Source organism: Rhinolophus hipposideros (assembly GCF_964194185.1).
Source record: "Rhinolophus hipposideros genome assembly, chromosome: 2".
Lineage (NCBI taxonomy): Eukaryota > Metazoa > Chordata > Mammalia > Chiroptera > Rhinolophidae > Rhinolophus > Rhinolophus hipposideros.
The window spans coordinates 51,119,628-51,137,510 of NC_138048.1; the positions used below are offsets into that span (position 1 = coordinate 51,119,628).

Consider the following 17,883-nt stretch of genomic DNA (forward strand, 5'->3'; position numbering starts at 1 on the left):
TGCTCTCTTTATACTTAATACAATTAATTTTTTTCTTTTGAAAGCAGAGTTCAATTAGCCCATTTTGAAATATTATAAAGATAAGTATTTTATTTTGTCAGTTTTGAAAAACCTTAATTGTATAAGCTAAGAAAGAAAATATAAAATAGAACTCTGTATTTCTTTTACTTATGAGTATTTCAAAGTCCACAAAAAACATTGTGATCAGTGTTATGGTTTATTTAAAAAAAATAATAAAGAGGGTAAGCAAACTATAACCCTCAGGTCAAATCTGGAGTGTTACCTGTTTTTATCAAGTTTCACCTGAACGCAGCCACAGTCATTCATTTACACTCATTCATTTAGTGTCTATGACTGCTTTCACACAGTAACAGCAGTGCTGAGTAGTTGCAACACTGACTGTATGACCCACAAATCCTAAAATATTTACTATCTTGCTCTTTACAATAAATGTTTGCCAACCCCAGCTCTAAAACAATAAAATGTGATACTGTATTTTTGACAAACCATAATTGACAGACCTGTGCATTTTTTTTGCTTTAACATGGAACTGCTAATTAGTTGTATCACACATTTATTAAGCAGCTAAGTGATGGAAAAAATAACTATACAAATCCAGTTAAATCTGTCAGGTTTAAGAATAAGAGAAAACATTATGGAAATTTAAATTTTAAATGACTTACACTGTAATAAAGTATGGAACAGGGCATGGGGGAAGACCAGGTTAAAAGTTTTGATGACCACAGAGAGAAAAACTACTTATTGCTGTGTATTAACATTTCAGATGTGAGAACATTTATTTACAAAGGTGGTTAGTATGAGCTATAACTATTATTGCTGAATATCCAATTGCCATACAGTTTATTCCTTTGATGACTTTTTCATTTATATCTATAAAGAGGGAATAAATAACACGGCAATACCTCTTACTAGCCATGGAACAACAGTATTATTCTGGTATCTGGAAAATGATGTTACTTCTAAATTACAGAAAATGCATACTCCTCAGAAGAGAAAAAAATAGGATCGCTAATGTGATTAACTCAAAACAACTCTCCATTGGAGGATCTTGCACTAACACCAATTAACTGTATTACTTAGTGTCTCTTCATTCATCTGTGAAATTCAATAGTATCTTCTCTACGTCTCTCATCAGGTTTTTAGAATAAAATGAAAGTGCTTTGCAAATGAAAAGTGTCATGCAGATATAAGTAAGGTATTACTACAAAGTAGTGTGTGGATACACATGAACAAATGTATCTAATTGCTAATAGACCTTTTTATGTGTCATGACTCTAAGCTCTGATTATATTAATTCATTTACTTCTCACAAGTCCATGAGACAGGTATTATTACCCACTTAGTACAGAGGAGGAAACTGAGGCACAGAGAAGTTAAGTTGCTTACAACAGATGGATAGCAGTGGAACCACAATACAAACTCAAGACAGTCTGACTCCAGGGTCTGTGCCCCTAACCACTATTTTACATTGCTGATATATAACTGTAATATGCATAAAACATTTAATTTCACTAAAATACTAACCTGGTTGATTTTCCAGTACTCTACAATCTGAGCTGCGTTGATATTCACCACTTAAATGCCAACTGAACTCCTGACTGAAAGGGCAGTAGTCAGCAATTTCTACTGAACCACCATAATAAGGCAAATCTTCTGCAGGTATTCCATTGAGTTCATCAAAGTACTACAAAAATAATTATTAGGAAGGAGAGAAAGAAACATTCTGTATAATCAAAATAAAGCCCACAAGGAATTTATAGCAACCCTCTAATGCTATATAACACAAAGAAGATATTAATGTGCTTTTCTTCTTCACATATAGTACAACACAAAGATAGTAATATATACTACCTCAGGTATGTCAAAGTTGCAGTTTTAGAAATAAGCAGGGTAAGTAAATTAGTCTGTGTTTTATTAGATGAAAAAATTGACTAATGATTTTAAAGGATGAAAAGGAAGACTTTAAAGAGTTGACAAAACACAAAACTACTGGATAGAATTATGATTGTAAATATGCTGTACTTCAAGTGTTTTTAGGAGACTTAATTTATATATTGTTTTGACAAACTTGAAAAAATAAAACTGAGAAAATGAAAGAGATCATATATGTATATACAATACTTTGAACACCAAAGGAACAAGGCATCGGATAAATCTTAAGATTTCACATTTTACACCAATGCATTGAATTATAGTACTATGCCTAAAATATAGTTGCCATCTTATGGTGCGTGAAGCACTCAGCAAGGTCATTAATATAAAGCTCAAAATTTAGAGGCAACATTTTTAAGTTAGCTGCTGAGCTATCATTTCTGACTAAAGGGTGCTTTGAAAGTGGCAGGCAGAGCTGAGGCTTTTTAGAGATACTAGCCACAGCAACAAACACTTAAAAGGTCAAATCAGAAATTCAGACTGAACAGGTAGGATCATCTCCTTCAAATCCCACAGTCAAATCTTTTCTACAGCAGAACTTCCAAGCCTTCTAATTAATTGAACTAGAGTACCTCAGTTATTTCCTTTAAAAGAACCTTGTGTTCCATGTAAATTAGAGGAAATTAAAGATGAAGACTTTAAAAACAATTAGAAAGAAAAGACAAGGAGTTAAAAAAACATTTAGATTGAAATAAATATTCTAAATGCCTATAACCATTTCTACAAAGCACTGCTAGGTATTAATTACTTGCTATCAATAGAATCTAGGTTATAAAGAAATGGAGGAATGCCTCAGCTTTGTTCTGACTTGTAGAAAACAAATAGGGCCTTACAAATTGAAAAACTTAAGAAAATGCACTCTTGTAATTCAAAATGGAAACTTCTTTTTAAAAAGCTGATTCTTAACATTTTGCCACAAACAAATAAATGTTACCTGGTACTCTCGAGGCAAGGGTTTCGGGAACTTCTGCAAGTTACACACTGCGACTGCTCTCTGGTCCTGTCTGCATGTTAACTGCAACGGGTTACTTCTGAGTGTGTTGCAATAAGGACTCAGCATCTGCCTCCTGCACGCAAGATAAACACCATGGAGTAAACTGCCAAGAAAACATTACCAGTCTATTCTAGAGCTTGTCTTTTCCATTAGGACTTCAATGTTTTAATAGCTTAAAAATAATTGCTAAATCAGGTTATCAACTTATTTTTCAAAGGATAAAAGGGATGCTTACTGTAGATGTGAAAAACTAATGCCAGAAGAGGTATAACATTATTTATTTCAATGTTATTAAATAAAACCCCATTTATCTCTTTCTCCACTTTTGCCAGTAAAATGGAGTTCTGAAGACTTGATTTGCATTTTTTATGATAAATAAGGAAAATCCATATCTGGCCTAAAAATACAAATCTTCATAATTAACAAATGGAGTCACAGAAACAGACAAAGATGACGTCCCCTCTGTCCTGCAGCTACAGAGAGAAATATTTTCTAGGCCATAATCCAGAGCAAAGAATCCTGTCTGACAATTTGTTAAACTGAAAACATTAATAGGATAATCTTATTTTCCTGTGTAAAACAAAGAGTGTGTGAATATTCCTATTTGTTACAACTTGTTCCGTTCTCTGTTAAATCTAATTTTAGATGTACAGTTTGGAAAAAGGGGTCTTGTAATTCTTCTAAGACATGAGAATTTGTTGCACTGTCCTGTCAAAAGATCTTCAGACAAACCTATAACCTCAATCAGTCATCTTCTTGAAAACTGTAATATATATTACATGAATGTCGCCATAACAGTAATGTTTATAAATGAAATTCCAGTGTTCCTAAAAAAGACAAATCCTACGGTATTAAGACTGGTCTGCCAAATTGTAACAGTATCACTGGTACTTTTCCTCCTCTCCCACATGCTTGTGAGGACAAAAAGTGTGAATTGGATTTCTTATTTTAAGGAAGATTGATACTTGTCTCATTTAATTTTACATAGGATAGTGATAAAACATCCCTAGGGAATCAGAGCTTCTCGAGACAAAATGTGTAATGTAAAATACCTGCCTGTCTTTGGTAAATTGGAAGCAGCACAGTGTAAGAGGAAAGCACGAGTACTGAAACTGGCTTGGTTTCAAATACCAGCTTATCTGGTGTTCACTTAACTTTCCTAAGCTCCAACTGTAAGCACTCAGTGCCTAGCGCATGTGAGTTACTCAAGAAATTTAATTTCACTGTAAATACCATTTTTATAAAATCTTCATAGAAGGCAATTTTATAACTTTCTGTGACAAAGTTTCTAATGATCTGTAGTTCTTACTACGGTGCTCTTTTGATACCATGAAATTCATTTCCTTTTTCTCTAAAATAAAATAGTACATAATATTCACTTTAAATTAATAAAAAAATAAGTTTTGGTGAAATGAATAAAAAGGAATAAGGAGGTTAAAATACACCGATTTTAAAAATTCTAGTTAAGGCGAGTTGTTCAGGATTCATGTCTTACAAATTCTACCCGACAGCCCAACAGAACTTTCCTCAAAATATCTGTGCTGTCCACAGTAACCACTAATCATACAGTGACTACTAACCACTTGAAATGTGACTAGTGCAACGGAAGACCTGAATTTTAAATTTTATTTAACTTTAATTAATTCAAATAAAAATTTATATAGCCAATAGTGGCTAGTGGTACCATACTGGACAGTGCAGCTCTAGAGCTGATATTAATGTCAAATAAGCTAGGCAGAGGTGTTGGGAAATTTACCATTTTTAACATAGAATTTCACATAGACAGAACCTTATTTTGTGTGTGCATAGATTCAAGTGCTTCAGATGAGTGTGGCTCTGCGTATGCTCAGCTATTCTCTTCTCAAATCAGTCACCCAACCATAGAGAAGGAGGGGTGTTGCCGCTGAAGTTCAGCACCAGCTCCTGTGCTCAGGAAGGATTACGCTGAAATCTCTACAATAACTTAGGGATATATCAGACTGGGCTGTCCTGTAAATGCTTTTGGACATTGATGCTTCACAAGTAGGACATTTGAATGCTTATGACAGGAGTTAGCAAACTTCAATTCTTGGGTCAAATCCTGCTCACGACCTGCTGTTTTTTTTTCTTTGTTTCTCCCACAACATATTTTTGTAAATAAAGTATTACTGGCACATGGCCATACCCATTCCTTTTGTCTATGGCTGTTCTTGATGTACAAAAGCAGAGTTGAGTAGTTGTGACAGAGACTGTACAACCCTCAGAACCTAAAATATTTACTATCTGCCCCTTTATAGAGAAAGTTTGCCAATATCTAGCTTATGATTCAAAGGATAGGAGAGAATTCAGGAGGCCAACAGTTTTATTTTTGAAGAATGGAGAAGAGGAAATTCCCTTCTGTTTTTGGTTTTAGGCTATCCTATAATTGGAACCAAAGAGGAACAGAATTGCAGCTGTTAAAAGAAAAAATAAAATCTCTCTATACTCTTGCAGCTGCAATGTTAGCCATCTACTTCCTTTAACAGACTGGAACAGTGGTTTCCAAACTTTGTTATACATTGAAATCCCCTGGGGATCTCTTTTAAAAAATACCAATGCCTGGTTCCCATCTCCAGACATTCTGATTTATTTGGTATGGGGAGCAACATGGGCATGGAGATTTTTTTAAATCTCTCTAGATGATTCTAAGGTGCAGCAAAATTTGGGAACCACCACACTAGCAGATCATGATGTAGTGTGGGTCTTAACAGGCTGTCCCCAAAGTAGCTGCAGGTGCTTTCTGCTCCTGTTTATCAGCAGCTCTTTTCATAGCAGGGTTGTAACTCAGACATCAGACTCCTTATTAGAAACTAGGAGTAATATAAACTGCTCTGAGACCTAGCTCAGGTGAGAACAGGTAACAATAATATATTCCACAGCATAAGAAGTACCTGTGATTTAATGGGCAAGGTACTGAACTTGGAGAGAGAAGTTGGCGTCCCAGCTCTGTCCCTTATCAGCTATATGACCCTGCACTTTGCCATTACAGAATACAGACTGGGTGGCTTAATCAACAGAAATTATTTTGAGCCACTTGTCTCAAACTTTTTACTTATCAATAAAATTCGAAGGCACTAGTTCGACTTTGGAGGGTTTCTTTTAGGAATAATGAGATTATATACTATTTGAAAGTCCTATTAATCATAAAATGTTAAATAAGTGGAACAATTCAACATTGTATTATCCCCTAATGTAGGTCCAAAGTCTGCATGCATCACAATAACCTGGGGAAATCTTATAAAAATATAATACGAAAATAAAAACATAAGTCCCACTTCCACTTCTGAGAAGATGGAGATGTATTTTTTCCTTTTCCTCCCTCCAAGTACAACTAAAAGGCTTATGTATTATCAGTAAAACAAACATAAGAAGACGCTGAAAGGTAGAGAGAAGAAGCCAGACCATCTAGGGACCTTGGGACCTGAAGACTGACATGGTGGTGAGATCTCTCAACAATTGAAAAGATCAGCAAGGATATAGACGGACTGAAGAACATCAATGAACAGGATGTAATCAACATTTATAGAACACTCTACCCAACAGCAGAATATACATTATTTTCAAGTGCCCATGGAACATATACTAAGATAGACTACTGTGTTTCCCCAAAAATAAGACCTAGCCAGACCATCAGCTCTAATGTATCTTTCGGAGCAAAAATTAATATAAGACCCAGTTTTATTTTAATATAATGTATTATTACATTATATTACATTATATTATATTATTTTATACCGGGTCTTATAATGTAATATAATATAATATAATGTAATATAATATAACATAATACCGGGTCCTATATTAATTTTTGCTCCAAAAGACACATTAGAGCTGATGGTCTGGCTAGGTCTTATTTTTGGGGAAACACAGTATATCTTAGGCCATAAAACAAACCTCAACAAATTTCAAAGAATTAAAATATACAGAGTGTATTCTCCAACTATAAACTGGAAATCAACAACAGAACAGGAAAATCTCCAAACACGTGGAAACTAAATAACACACTTCTAAATAATCCATGGGCAAAAGAAGTTTCAATGGAAATTAAAAAAAAAAAAAAAATTGCACTAACTGCTACAGACTAAATCATGTCTCCCAAAATTCATGTATTGAAGCGCTAACCCCCAATACAACTATTTTTGGAGAAACGGCCTTTAGGAAGTAATTATGGTTAAATGAGGCCATAAGAATGGAGTCCTAATCTGACAGGATTAGAGTCCTAATCTGATAGGATTAGTGTCTTTATAAGAAGAGGAAGAGAGACCGGAGCACACTCTCTCTGCCATGTGAGAACACAGTGAGAAGGCAGGTATCTACAAGGCAGAAAGAGAACTCTCACCAGGAACCAAATTGGCAGGCACCTTGGTCTTAGACTTTCCAGTCTCCAGAACCATGAGAAAATAATTTCTGTTGATTAAGCCACCCAGTCTGTATTCTGTTATGGCAACCTGAGAAGACTAAGATATGAATGGAAATAAAAATACAACATGTGGCAATTTGTGGAATATAGCTAAAGAAATGCTGAGAGGGAAACTTATAGCACTAAATACATCAGAAAGACGTAACATCTCAAATCAATAATTAAGAATCTAGAGAAAGAAGAATAAACTAAAAACAAGCAGAAGAGGGGCTATAAAAAAGATAAGAGCAGAAATCAATGTATTTGAAAACAGAAAAACAACAGAAGACATCAATGAAACAAAACGCTGGTTCTTTAAAAAGAAAGGTAAAATTGATGAACCTCTAGCAAAACTGTAAAACAAAGAGAAAAAAGAACCAAAGGATTGTTTTTATTTGTTATTTTTTTCATACATTATAATGAATACAGTCTATAATGATTAATTACATACAGTATGAAACAATGTATATAACACTCTTAAAAGGACAAAATTAGAGAAATGAACAGATTAGTGGTTTCCAGGAGCTAAGCAGGGGCTAAGTTAGGAGGGAAGTGAGTGTGGCCAAAGAAGGGAAACAGGAGGGATCCTTGTGATAGTGGAAATGTTCTGTATCTGACTGAATCACATCCTGGTTGTGATATTGTACTACAGTTCTGTAAGATGTTACCAGTCCAGGAAACTGGATAAAGTATGTACGTCATTTGACAATTAAGCTCGCAAACTCATCCTAGATAAAAGTGCTACAAACCTCATTGCTGAATATCACTATGGTCACCTTCAAAGTCCTCCCCTTGGGAAGCTATGCACCAATGCCAGCGCCTAGTCCACCCTTCAAAGCAATTTTGGAACTCTTTCTGGAATGGCCATCAGAGCTGTTGTCATATTACCCTTGATGTCCTGAATGTCATCAAAATGTCTTCCTTTCAATATTTCCTTTATCTTTGGGTAAAGAAAGAAGTCATTGGGGGCCAGATCAGGTGAGTAGGGAGAGTGTTCCTATACAGTTATTTGTTTACTGGCTAAAAACTCCCTCAAAGACAGTGCCCTGTGAGCTGGTGCATTGTCGTGATGCAAGAGTCATGAATTGTTGGCTAGAAGTTCAGGTCATCTTTTCCACGCAGCTTTTTCAGCACTTTCAAATAGTAAACTTGTTAACTGTTTGTCCACTTGGTACAAATTCATAATAAATAATCCCTCTGATATCAAAAAAGGTTAGCGACATCGTTGCAACAAGTTCGCGAACTTAATTGTCACACCTCGTATGTGCTCTCCATGCAGTTTTTTACAACTGCATGTGAATCTGCAATTATCTCAAAAAGTTCAAAAAATATATTTGTAACACATATAACATATAAACATGTGTGTGTGTGTATCTCCCAAAATTGGAGATTGTAATTTTTAAAAAGCTTGCTAGGTGATTATGTTGTGCATCCAGATTTGAGAACCACTATTCAAATATACCTTCATATTGTTTGATACTGAATCAACAGTTGCATCTATGTTTATGAGTGCATTTTCTGACGAAAACAACGATAGCATAAGCAAAAAGTTTGCAATATATGTATTTATGAATGACAATCTAAACAGAAATGCTTTATGATTCTGGCTCCCATACTGTACATTCTTTTAGTATATGAGTTAAAACAATACTGCAGCTACTTATTATACTATCACCAAGCACTACAGATGGTTTTCCACACATTTTGAAATTGAACTGTTTAACCACATTTTGAAAATAGTGACATTTTAGGCTCTAAAGAACAAAATCAGAATTAGTTGTTATCAAAGACAGTATGAGGCAATGTATTCTTACTTTTTTCTCTGCTGATCAATCCAGAATTTACAGCTCTTCCTGACAAAGTCACAGCCCATTCCTCGGCCCCAGTCTAACTTCTCAGCCATGCTGTAATTAGCTTTATACCAGCTGCAGAAATAATTCAAACAAAGCACTTTTTATTACTGTCATTTCACAAACAATTCCAGCACACCAGTGACAAATCTCAACAATGAGCAAACTAGGACCTTAGAAAGGACTTTGGGGACCAGCACCACAGAGAAGCATCACTGTGAAAGCTTCTGCTGCACAGGCTGCCTGCACAGGCTGCCGCACAGGAGCCCCGGGGCCGGGACTGGAAAACTTCAGTCTTACGGTGAAAAAAACAAGAACAGATCACATTTCCATTGTAATTTCCAAAGATGACAGTAGTCAGAGTAGAAAGTGATTAAGGTGTAACACAAGGGGAATAAGGGCCAAAAAAACAGAACAAGAATGAGAGAAAAAGAGAAGGGGGTAAACTGAGGAAGAAACAGCAGAATCACTAGTTAGCTAGCTTTTACCTAATCTGATTCAATTGGCCCTAGTTTCTTGCTTCGCTGGCCTTGAATCTGTGACACTTTATCAATACAGGCCTTGTTTGTGACTAAACATTACACCATTATAATAAGACAAGTGAATACTATGTCCAATATTTTAAATGTTCTCACTTCAGGAAAAAACACACTAATTTAATATCCTGGAAAATTTAATCAAAGGCAACAAGCTTACTTATATTAGCTTTTCTTCCTTATTAATGACAAGATTCACAAAAGTTATAGTTTACAAAAGTTATAAAATTACACAAAACAGTTTCTTACCTGTTTGTATTAAAACTTTCCCTTTTAGCATTAACAAAACAGTAAATAAAAACATAGGCTCAAGGGCTGGGGGAATGGTAAGAATCATACCCTCCACTCCAGCCACCTTCTCACAAAATCAAACAAAAGTAGAATTATGTGATAGAGGATCTTCCAAACCTCCTTTCCTTTCAAAGAACAGAGCTCTGTCACTTAGAGGGAAACCTAAAGTAGACTAGGGAATTAGCAAAGGTTTTTCTGAGGAAGCAACCTGAAGCTAAACCCAGAAGGATGAGCCTAAGTTAGCTGAGGGAGCGGGGGGCATTTAGAAACGGTTTCTTGGTGACATTAGTGGGTTGTGAAATCCGTTTAGTGGATTTTAATCAACATTTCTTTCTCTCTCTCTTTAAAAATCAATAAAATACCAAAAAAGCATTGCATTGTAGGTAGCAAGGGTAAACATTGTTTCCTGAAACTTTGGTTCAGCTTTATAAATAATAGCTAATATGTAGTCGGCACTTACAATGTGCCAAGTACTGTACCAAGGGCTTTATACATATGAGCTAATTGAAGCAACATAAAACTCAGTGAGGTAGGCATCACCCTTATCCCTAGTTTACAGGTGTAAGAACTGAGGCAAAGATACAACTAGTAAGTGACAGAGCTGGGATTTGAATCTTGGCTTCTGGCTTCAGTGTCTGTGTGCCTTTTTTAAAAAATTGAGATATAATTCACATATGATAAAATTCACCCTTATAATGTGTACAACTCAATGATTTTAGTATTTCACAAGGCTCTACGACCATACCACTATCTAATTTCAGAACATTTTTATCATCCCCACCAAAAAACAATGTACCCATTAGTAGTCACTCCTCAGTCCCTGGCAACCCCTAATATTTCTGTCTCTATCGATTTGCCTACTCCCAGACATTTCATAGAAATGGAATGTAGTCTTCGTGTCTGGCTTACTTCACCTAGCATAATGTTTTTAACGTTCATACATGTTGTAGCACGTATTAGTATTTCAATCTTTTTAAAAATCAATTTTAATTTTTAGAGCAATTTTAGGTTCATAGCAAAATTGAGTGGAGTACAGAGTTCTCATATATCCCCTGCCTCCTCAACATACACACCCCCTCCACACGATCTCTATACAACAGAGTGCTACATTTGTTACAATTGATGAACCTACACTGATACATCATTATCACTCAAAGTCCATAGCTTACATTAAGGTTCACTCTTGGTGTCATACAATGTATGGGTTTGGACAAATGTATAATGCCATATATCAACAATTACAGTATCATATAGAATAATTTCACTACCCTTAAAATCCTCTATGCTCTGCTTATTCATCCCTCCTCCCATCTAACCTTTGGAAACCACTGATCTTTTTACATTCTCCATAGTTTTGCTTTTTGCAGATTGTCATAGTTAGAAACATACAGTATGTAGTCTTTTCAGATTGGCTTTTTCCACTTAATACGCATTTAAAGTTTTCCCATGTCTTTTTATAGCTTGATAGTGCATTTCTTTTTATCTCTGAATAACATTCTGCTGTCTGGATGGCCCACAGTTTATTTATCCGTTCATCTACTGAAGGACAACTTGGTTGCTTCCAAGTTTTGGCCATTATGAATTTGCTGCTATCAATATCTGTGTGCAGGTTTTTGTGGACATAAGCTTTTAATTAATTTGATTAAATAGCAAAGAGAATGACGTGCTGGGTTATTATGGCAAAAGTATGTTTAGTTTTTTTTGTAAGAAACTACCAAACTATTTTCCAAAGTGGCTGTCCCATTTTGTATTCCCACCAGCAATGAATGAGAGTTCCTGTCTCCAAATCCTTGGCAGCATTTGGTGTGATCAGTATTACGGATTTTGGTCATTCTAACAGGTGTGTAGTGGTATCTCGTTGTTTTAATTTGCATTTCTCTGATGATATATAATGTAGAGCATCTTTTTATATATGTTCAATCACCATTTGTACATCTTTTCTGGTGAAGAATTTTTGTTCCGATCTTTGGCTCATTTTTAGTTGGGTTGCTTTTTTAATTGTTGAGTTTTCAAGAATTCTCTGTATTTTTTAATAATAGTCCTTTATCAGATATGTCTTTTGCAATTATTTTCTCCTATGCTGTAGTTTGCCTTTTTGTTCCTTATATGGCTGAATAACATTTCATTGTATGGATAGACCACATTTTGTTTGTCCATTTGATCACCTGATGGCCATTTGGATTGTTACTACTTTTTAGCTATTATGAGTAATGCTGCTGTGAACATTCGTGTACATGTTTTCAATTCTCTTGGATATAGTATACCTGGGAGTAGAACTGTTGCATCACATGGTAAATCTATGTTTAACATTTTTAGGAACTGCCAAACTGTTTTCCAAAGTGGCTGCACCATTTTACATTTCCACCAGCAGTGTATGAGGGTTCCAATTTTCCCACATCCTCATTAACATTAGGTATGGTCTTTCTGATTATAGCCATCCCAGTGGGTGTGAAGTGGCATCTTACTGTCATTTCAATTTGCATTTGCACAATGACTAATGATTCTGAGAATCATTTCATGTGCTGATTGGCCATTTGTATATCTTCTTTGGAGAAATAGCTGTTCAAATCTTTCACCCATTTCTAAATTGAGTGGTCTTTTTATTGTTGAGTTATAAGATTTCTTTATATATTCTGGATACTAGACCCTTTATCAGATAGATGATTTGCAAATATTTTCTCCCATTCTGTAAGTTATCTTTTCACTTTCTTGATCGTATCCTTTGAAGCACAAAAGTTTTTAATTTGATGAAGTTCAATTTATCTGTTTTTTTTTCTTTGGTTGCTTATGCTTTTGGTGTCAGATCTAAGAAATCACTTCCGCATCCAATATCATGAAGATTGACACTTATGTATTCTTCTAAGAGTTTTGTAGTTTTAGATCTTATATTTGGGTCTTTGATCCATTTTGAGTAAATTTTATGTCATGTGTGTTAGGGGTTCATTCCTTTGCATGTGGACATCCATTCATCTCACTACCATTTGTTGAAAAAACTATTCTTTCTCCATTGAATGGCCTTGGCACCACTGCCAATGTATTTGCTCTTAATCACTGTGTGTGTGTGTGATTTGGTCATGATGTATTTCTTGCTGTGTGAGATACTATGCCTAAAAAACTTCTAAAGGACACTTGTATAGAATGTATGAAGGCCTTTGGGCTGTAAAAAGGAGCACTTAAGATGCAGGAGACAGATAAAAACCCAGGCAAAAGATAATGGTGGCCTTGATAAAGGCAGTGGTGACCAAAAAAGTAGACTGAGGATACTGAAGAGCTAAAAATCAAGCAAGATTTACGATGGATTGGATGAGAGGTGGGGAGAGGAAGTTGTCAAGGATGATCCACAGCTTTCTGGATGGATAAATTATAATGTCTTTTACAGTTAAGCTACACTGAAATCATATGGATTTATGAAAATTAATTTCCATGTCTGCAATTATAAATTGCCAGAAATTTAGAAACATATTGCCCATGTTTCTGTTGTGTTGCCTCAGAAAAAGGAAAACATGCTTTAAATTTCACCAGTGTCATGGTTTTATTAGTGACTGACACACTCCACTGTGCTTTATGGGTATGTTAAAGACACTAGCATTGTTTACAAACAGGCTATAAACAGGTTGTTAAGCAGAGCAGTAGGACTATGTCTGCTGGCCATTGCTTATTCAGGGATAAACGGCAGAGTTATAATGGCATACAAGGAATCCAGTGGGTTTTCCTCTTTCAACCTTTACAAATATATGAATTTCCTAACTTGGTCCACTGTAAAGTATGAGAAATAATGACAACCTCGTAGCAGTGAACACAGTGCCCAGGTTGTGGTTTCTAAAAACTATTCTCCATTACAAGGAAGCAGTGCTCCTTGAAAGACTGGCTGACACCCAGATCCAAGAGGATGTGCTGATCTGCCTGGTACATCCTGCCATACCAGAGAGCAACGGAGCTCTCAAAAACTAACCAGTCTTGTCAAAAGAACTCAGGAGCCAAAGAAAAAGACTCCCATTGGAGTCATTGGAAAACAATATTAGTTCCACTGTTTTAAAAACCAGGAATCTATACATCACCAATTTCATTTATAATTTAAAAAATTGTTTAGTCTTTCCTTTCCTTCATATTAGCGTGGCCTCTACTTACTGGAAAATAAATCTCATACCACCAGGGATTTTGTTCTATTCATTACTATACCTCAGGGCATCAAATATTTATTGAATGAATAGCTAACTGCATAAAATTCAAAGAGTAAGTATATTTTACTTCAGGGGAAAATGTCAGTATTTTCTTAAGCAAATATTCATTTCATCTTAATCTTAATATTAGTCTCAATATTCATTTCATTTTAATAAACAATTCATAAAGTAATCTCACAGTTGTCTTACCCAGTGTCCTCCATCAATGCCAGAGTGATTCGAGAGAGGACTCTGTTCTGAGTGTGAGAACCAGTCATTGCTTCATTCTGGAAATCACCAACAGATTTTAATTAGAAGACTAGACTCCTTGCAACTCCCAATCATTTCTGTGATTACTCTGATGTATATTTAAAATGTCTCAAGTGTGAGAGGCTGATGAAATAAATATTCACTTAAAATAGTGAAATACATAAGCCTTCTTTAAAGCCACAAGATTGAAGCTTAAAGCAAAATCTACTTTTTGCCTCAAATGTCTACGATGCATACAATTTTCCTTGAATGGCCGACAACCAGCATGTAGAACGCAATGATGAAAATGAAGATAAATGTATGGAAACAGAAATACAGTAAAAATATTACACTATCTAGGCAAAGTAAAGTGGGTGGTTGAGACACATGCCCAGAAAATGGCGGGGGGGGGGGTTGTATACTTACCTGAGTTACACGGGAATGCTATCATAGCCCTCAACTTTGTGATCACAGAAATACACATTACTATGCAAAACAAGTATCACAGACTCAATCACAGGAGCAAAGGATTTGCACAGGGACTTAACATATCATCAAATCTACTATCTACTCAATGTTTTAATTCATATCATAAAATTCCTACCAGTAGATCACCTAGTGGTAGGGACTTCACTGCCTCTTAAGAAAGCATATTCCATCTTTGGGCAGCTCCGATTCGTCTTCAAATCTTTATGTTGAACAGTAGATGGTCATCTCAAGTACTTTAACATCACCTTCCTAACAAAATAGTTCCACTGAGAAGTAAATAAATTTTCATTTCTGTCCAATCTACGGCTTTCTAAAGTGGTTCACTTGAGAAAACTGCTTAAGGAAAATAACGGAACTGAAATTCCCATGGGAGAAATAAATGTGTCTTCCATAAGTTTCCATCCCTGTTACTTTGTGATCACCTAGATAACAACAGTCAGCACAAGCATTAATTTCACTCTTTTCATTATTTTGCTAAAGCGGGTCATGATATATATAAGCCGCAACTATCAAAAGAACCTAACAGACCTCTGAAAAGAAATATACCCTTTGATCCAGAAATTTCACTTCCGGGGATTTATCCTTTCATTTTCTATGTAAACAAATCTGACCTTGAGTTAATTTTCTAATTCTGCTCCCCTGCAAACCTAATAAAGATGAAATGTCAACTGTGTTACCAGGGAACTGTGTACACAGGGAACTGTGTACACAGGGAAAAAGACCTCTTGATATGCCTCTGGACTGGGGATTACTGTAAATGAACATGAATACCCAAAGCCACGGTTTGGGACTTCTCTGTGTGCAGTGACTCTTAGGGCTATGCCCCTTATAGGAATCTGGAAGTTATGCGTATGGAACCATTAAAAAAGATATTGGTTCTTGTTTGGGACATGATACTTCTAAGCAAGGTTGGTTCTTGCACCCATTTGTTATGGTCTTGTGGAGGAGGAAGGAGAGAGGCACAAACAGTAGCTTTTAGACTGCTGTACGGAGCACAAGAAAAATGCCTGACGGCCATGTTGGCATGCTGTGCTTTCTTTCCTGTATCCTTCTAAGTTAGTCCTTCTACGTGAATGTTTATTCACTGTGGCTTGTTTAGGTCTTTTTTCCCCCTTCTTCCGCCTACCCCCGACCCCCACTCCGGTTCAAGCCATGGTTTCTCAGTCTAGTTGTGTAGGACACAGCTCCCTGGCCCATGCTGGTATTATGAGCCTTGACCTCCCTCGAGCTGAGGCAGTCGGTCACCAGTCGTCTGTTGGCTGCTCACAGCTGCTCTCACTGGCTACCTCCGGCTGCTCACAGCAGCCCAGATCTGGGGAGAGCTGTTGTTCACAATCTTAGCTGTAGAGAAGCATGTGGGAAGCAAACCCATGACCTCGGTGTTAGGAGCACGGCGTTCCAACCACCTGAGCCACCGTGCCGGCCCTGTTTAGGTTTTGTTAGTTTGTTTGATGGTTTAGTTGAACCTAAGAACACCCACTAGAACAACACTCCTAAAAAAGCACTGCAGATATAAATAAGTTGCTTATTACAATATTTTAAAATAAAAAATTTAAAATACAATCATTCATTTACACAGGACTGTTGTTACATTCATATTAATACTATGTAGCTGTTAAAAAATGAGTAGATCCAATATAGTCTATTTTGCTAAAGCATATGAATGAGTAATGTGAATGAGCTCGTGTGAGGCTGGTAATAAGGAAACATCAGCATAATAAGGAATCATGTTGGTTCACAATGATTGTTCCCTAGATTTTAATGTTTTGTGCAATGGAGCAATAGCAACTAAATACAAAGTACACTATGACAACTAAACACAGCAACAGAGTAAAGCTGTACGTACTACTGTGCATGATGTCTGTTCACTCCAAGCTCTTTCACTTGGCTTAGTATGGCCAGAGGCTGTCTTACAAGAGCTTATTGGATGGTTCTCTCTAATTTTTACACATTTTACTCTTTTTCTCCATCACTCAGATTTATAGTCACACATCTATCTGTCACTGCTTTTTGTTGTTAAGTAAAGAAATACTAGAGTAAATAAAGGAGCTTATTTATTGGAAATATGATATTTCGTTAAACCAAGCTAGTACTTGTGACTTACTGCTTTTCTTAGTACTCTGGTATTTGTTTTTTCCTACAAGCCTTGTTCTGTTTAGTTTTCAATTTTGAAGAAAGAGGTATTTTTTTACAAAAGCATACGTTATATTACAGCAGAGGCACTTGTACTACTTTGGAAAAATGTTTAAGATAGATCATTAAGTGGAGAAGGTTGCATAAATGTATGAACCCATTTTTGAAAAATGTGTGTGTTACAGTGTGCGTCTCTACCTATGTATACATTTCTGAAAGGACATACAAAAAACTTAAATAGTGATTATATCAGGAAAGTGAATCTGGAAAGCTAAAAGTGACTTAAATTTTTTTTTTTACTGTATAAGCTATTATACTGTTCGGGTAACTTTTACCATGAGTAAGAATTACTTTTATTAAAGAAAAAATATGTGTAGTAAAATTTTAAAGTAAACTGACCTCTAATAACCGCTTTTCCCAATGGTTAAGCTCAGTGCCCATACCACCTTGATTTTCAAGTTCCATGCCCTCCAGAACTGGACAGTTAAAATGTTTTCGTGCTTCATCCTAAGAATCAGAAAAAAATATAAACCCTACAAAAGTACAGTAAGATAATGGCAAACTCTTTATCACACTAGATATAATAAAGTAGACATTAAAGAATTACTTTGGACAGTTTTCTCTAGCAGACTCTACCCCGGCAAATCTCTTTTTTGCCTGTATGCCTCTTTGCTGATAAACTTGCTCAGTCTCCTTTTTCTTGCCTCCTGTATTCTTTCACAACCTGCGAGGGACCACTGACATTTTGGTGGCCCCATAATGGGAGGCTCTCTCGTATCCCCACTGGGGTCCCTCCCCTGTGGTTCTATCC

The 17,883-nt window shown here is 35.9% G+C and overlaps 1 protein-coding gene across 2 annotated transcripts in view; it reads right to left on the reverse strand.

The window, feature by feature from the left end:
* LMLN (leishmanolysin like peptidase) overlaps nucleotides 1–17,883 on the reverse strand; it is a 70,876-nt gene that overhangs the window by 17,695 nt on the left and 35,298 nt on the right. For both annotated transcript variants that reach the window (XR_013994650.1, XM_081068853.1), the window contains exons 10-14: nucleotides 17,472–17,579; nucleotides 14,412–14,488; nucleotides 9,179–9,289; nucleotides 2,888–3,020; nucleotides 1,546–1,705 (exon numbers count right to left, since the gene is read on the reverse strand). Coding sequence is in view for 1 of the 2 variants with exons in the window: in XM_081068853.1 (XP_080924979.1) it covers nucleotides 1,546–1,705; nucleotides 2,888–3,020; nucleotides 9,179–9,289; nucleotides 14,412–14,488; nucleotides 17,472–17,579 (589 nt within the window). In the remaining variant the exon portion in view is untranslated. The remainder of the gene's footprint in view (nucleotides 1–1,545; nucleotides 1,706–2,887; nucleotides 3,021–9,178; nucleotides 9,290–14,411; nucleotides 14,489–17,471; nucleotides 17,580–17,883) is intronic.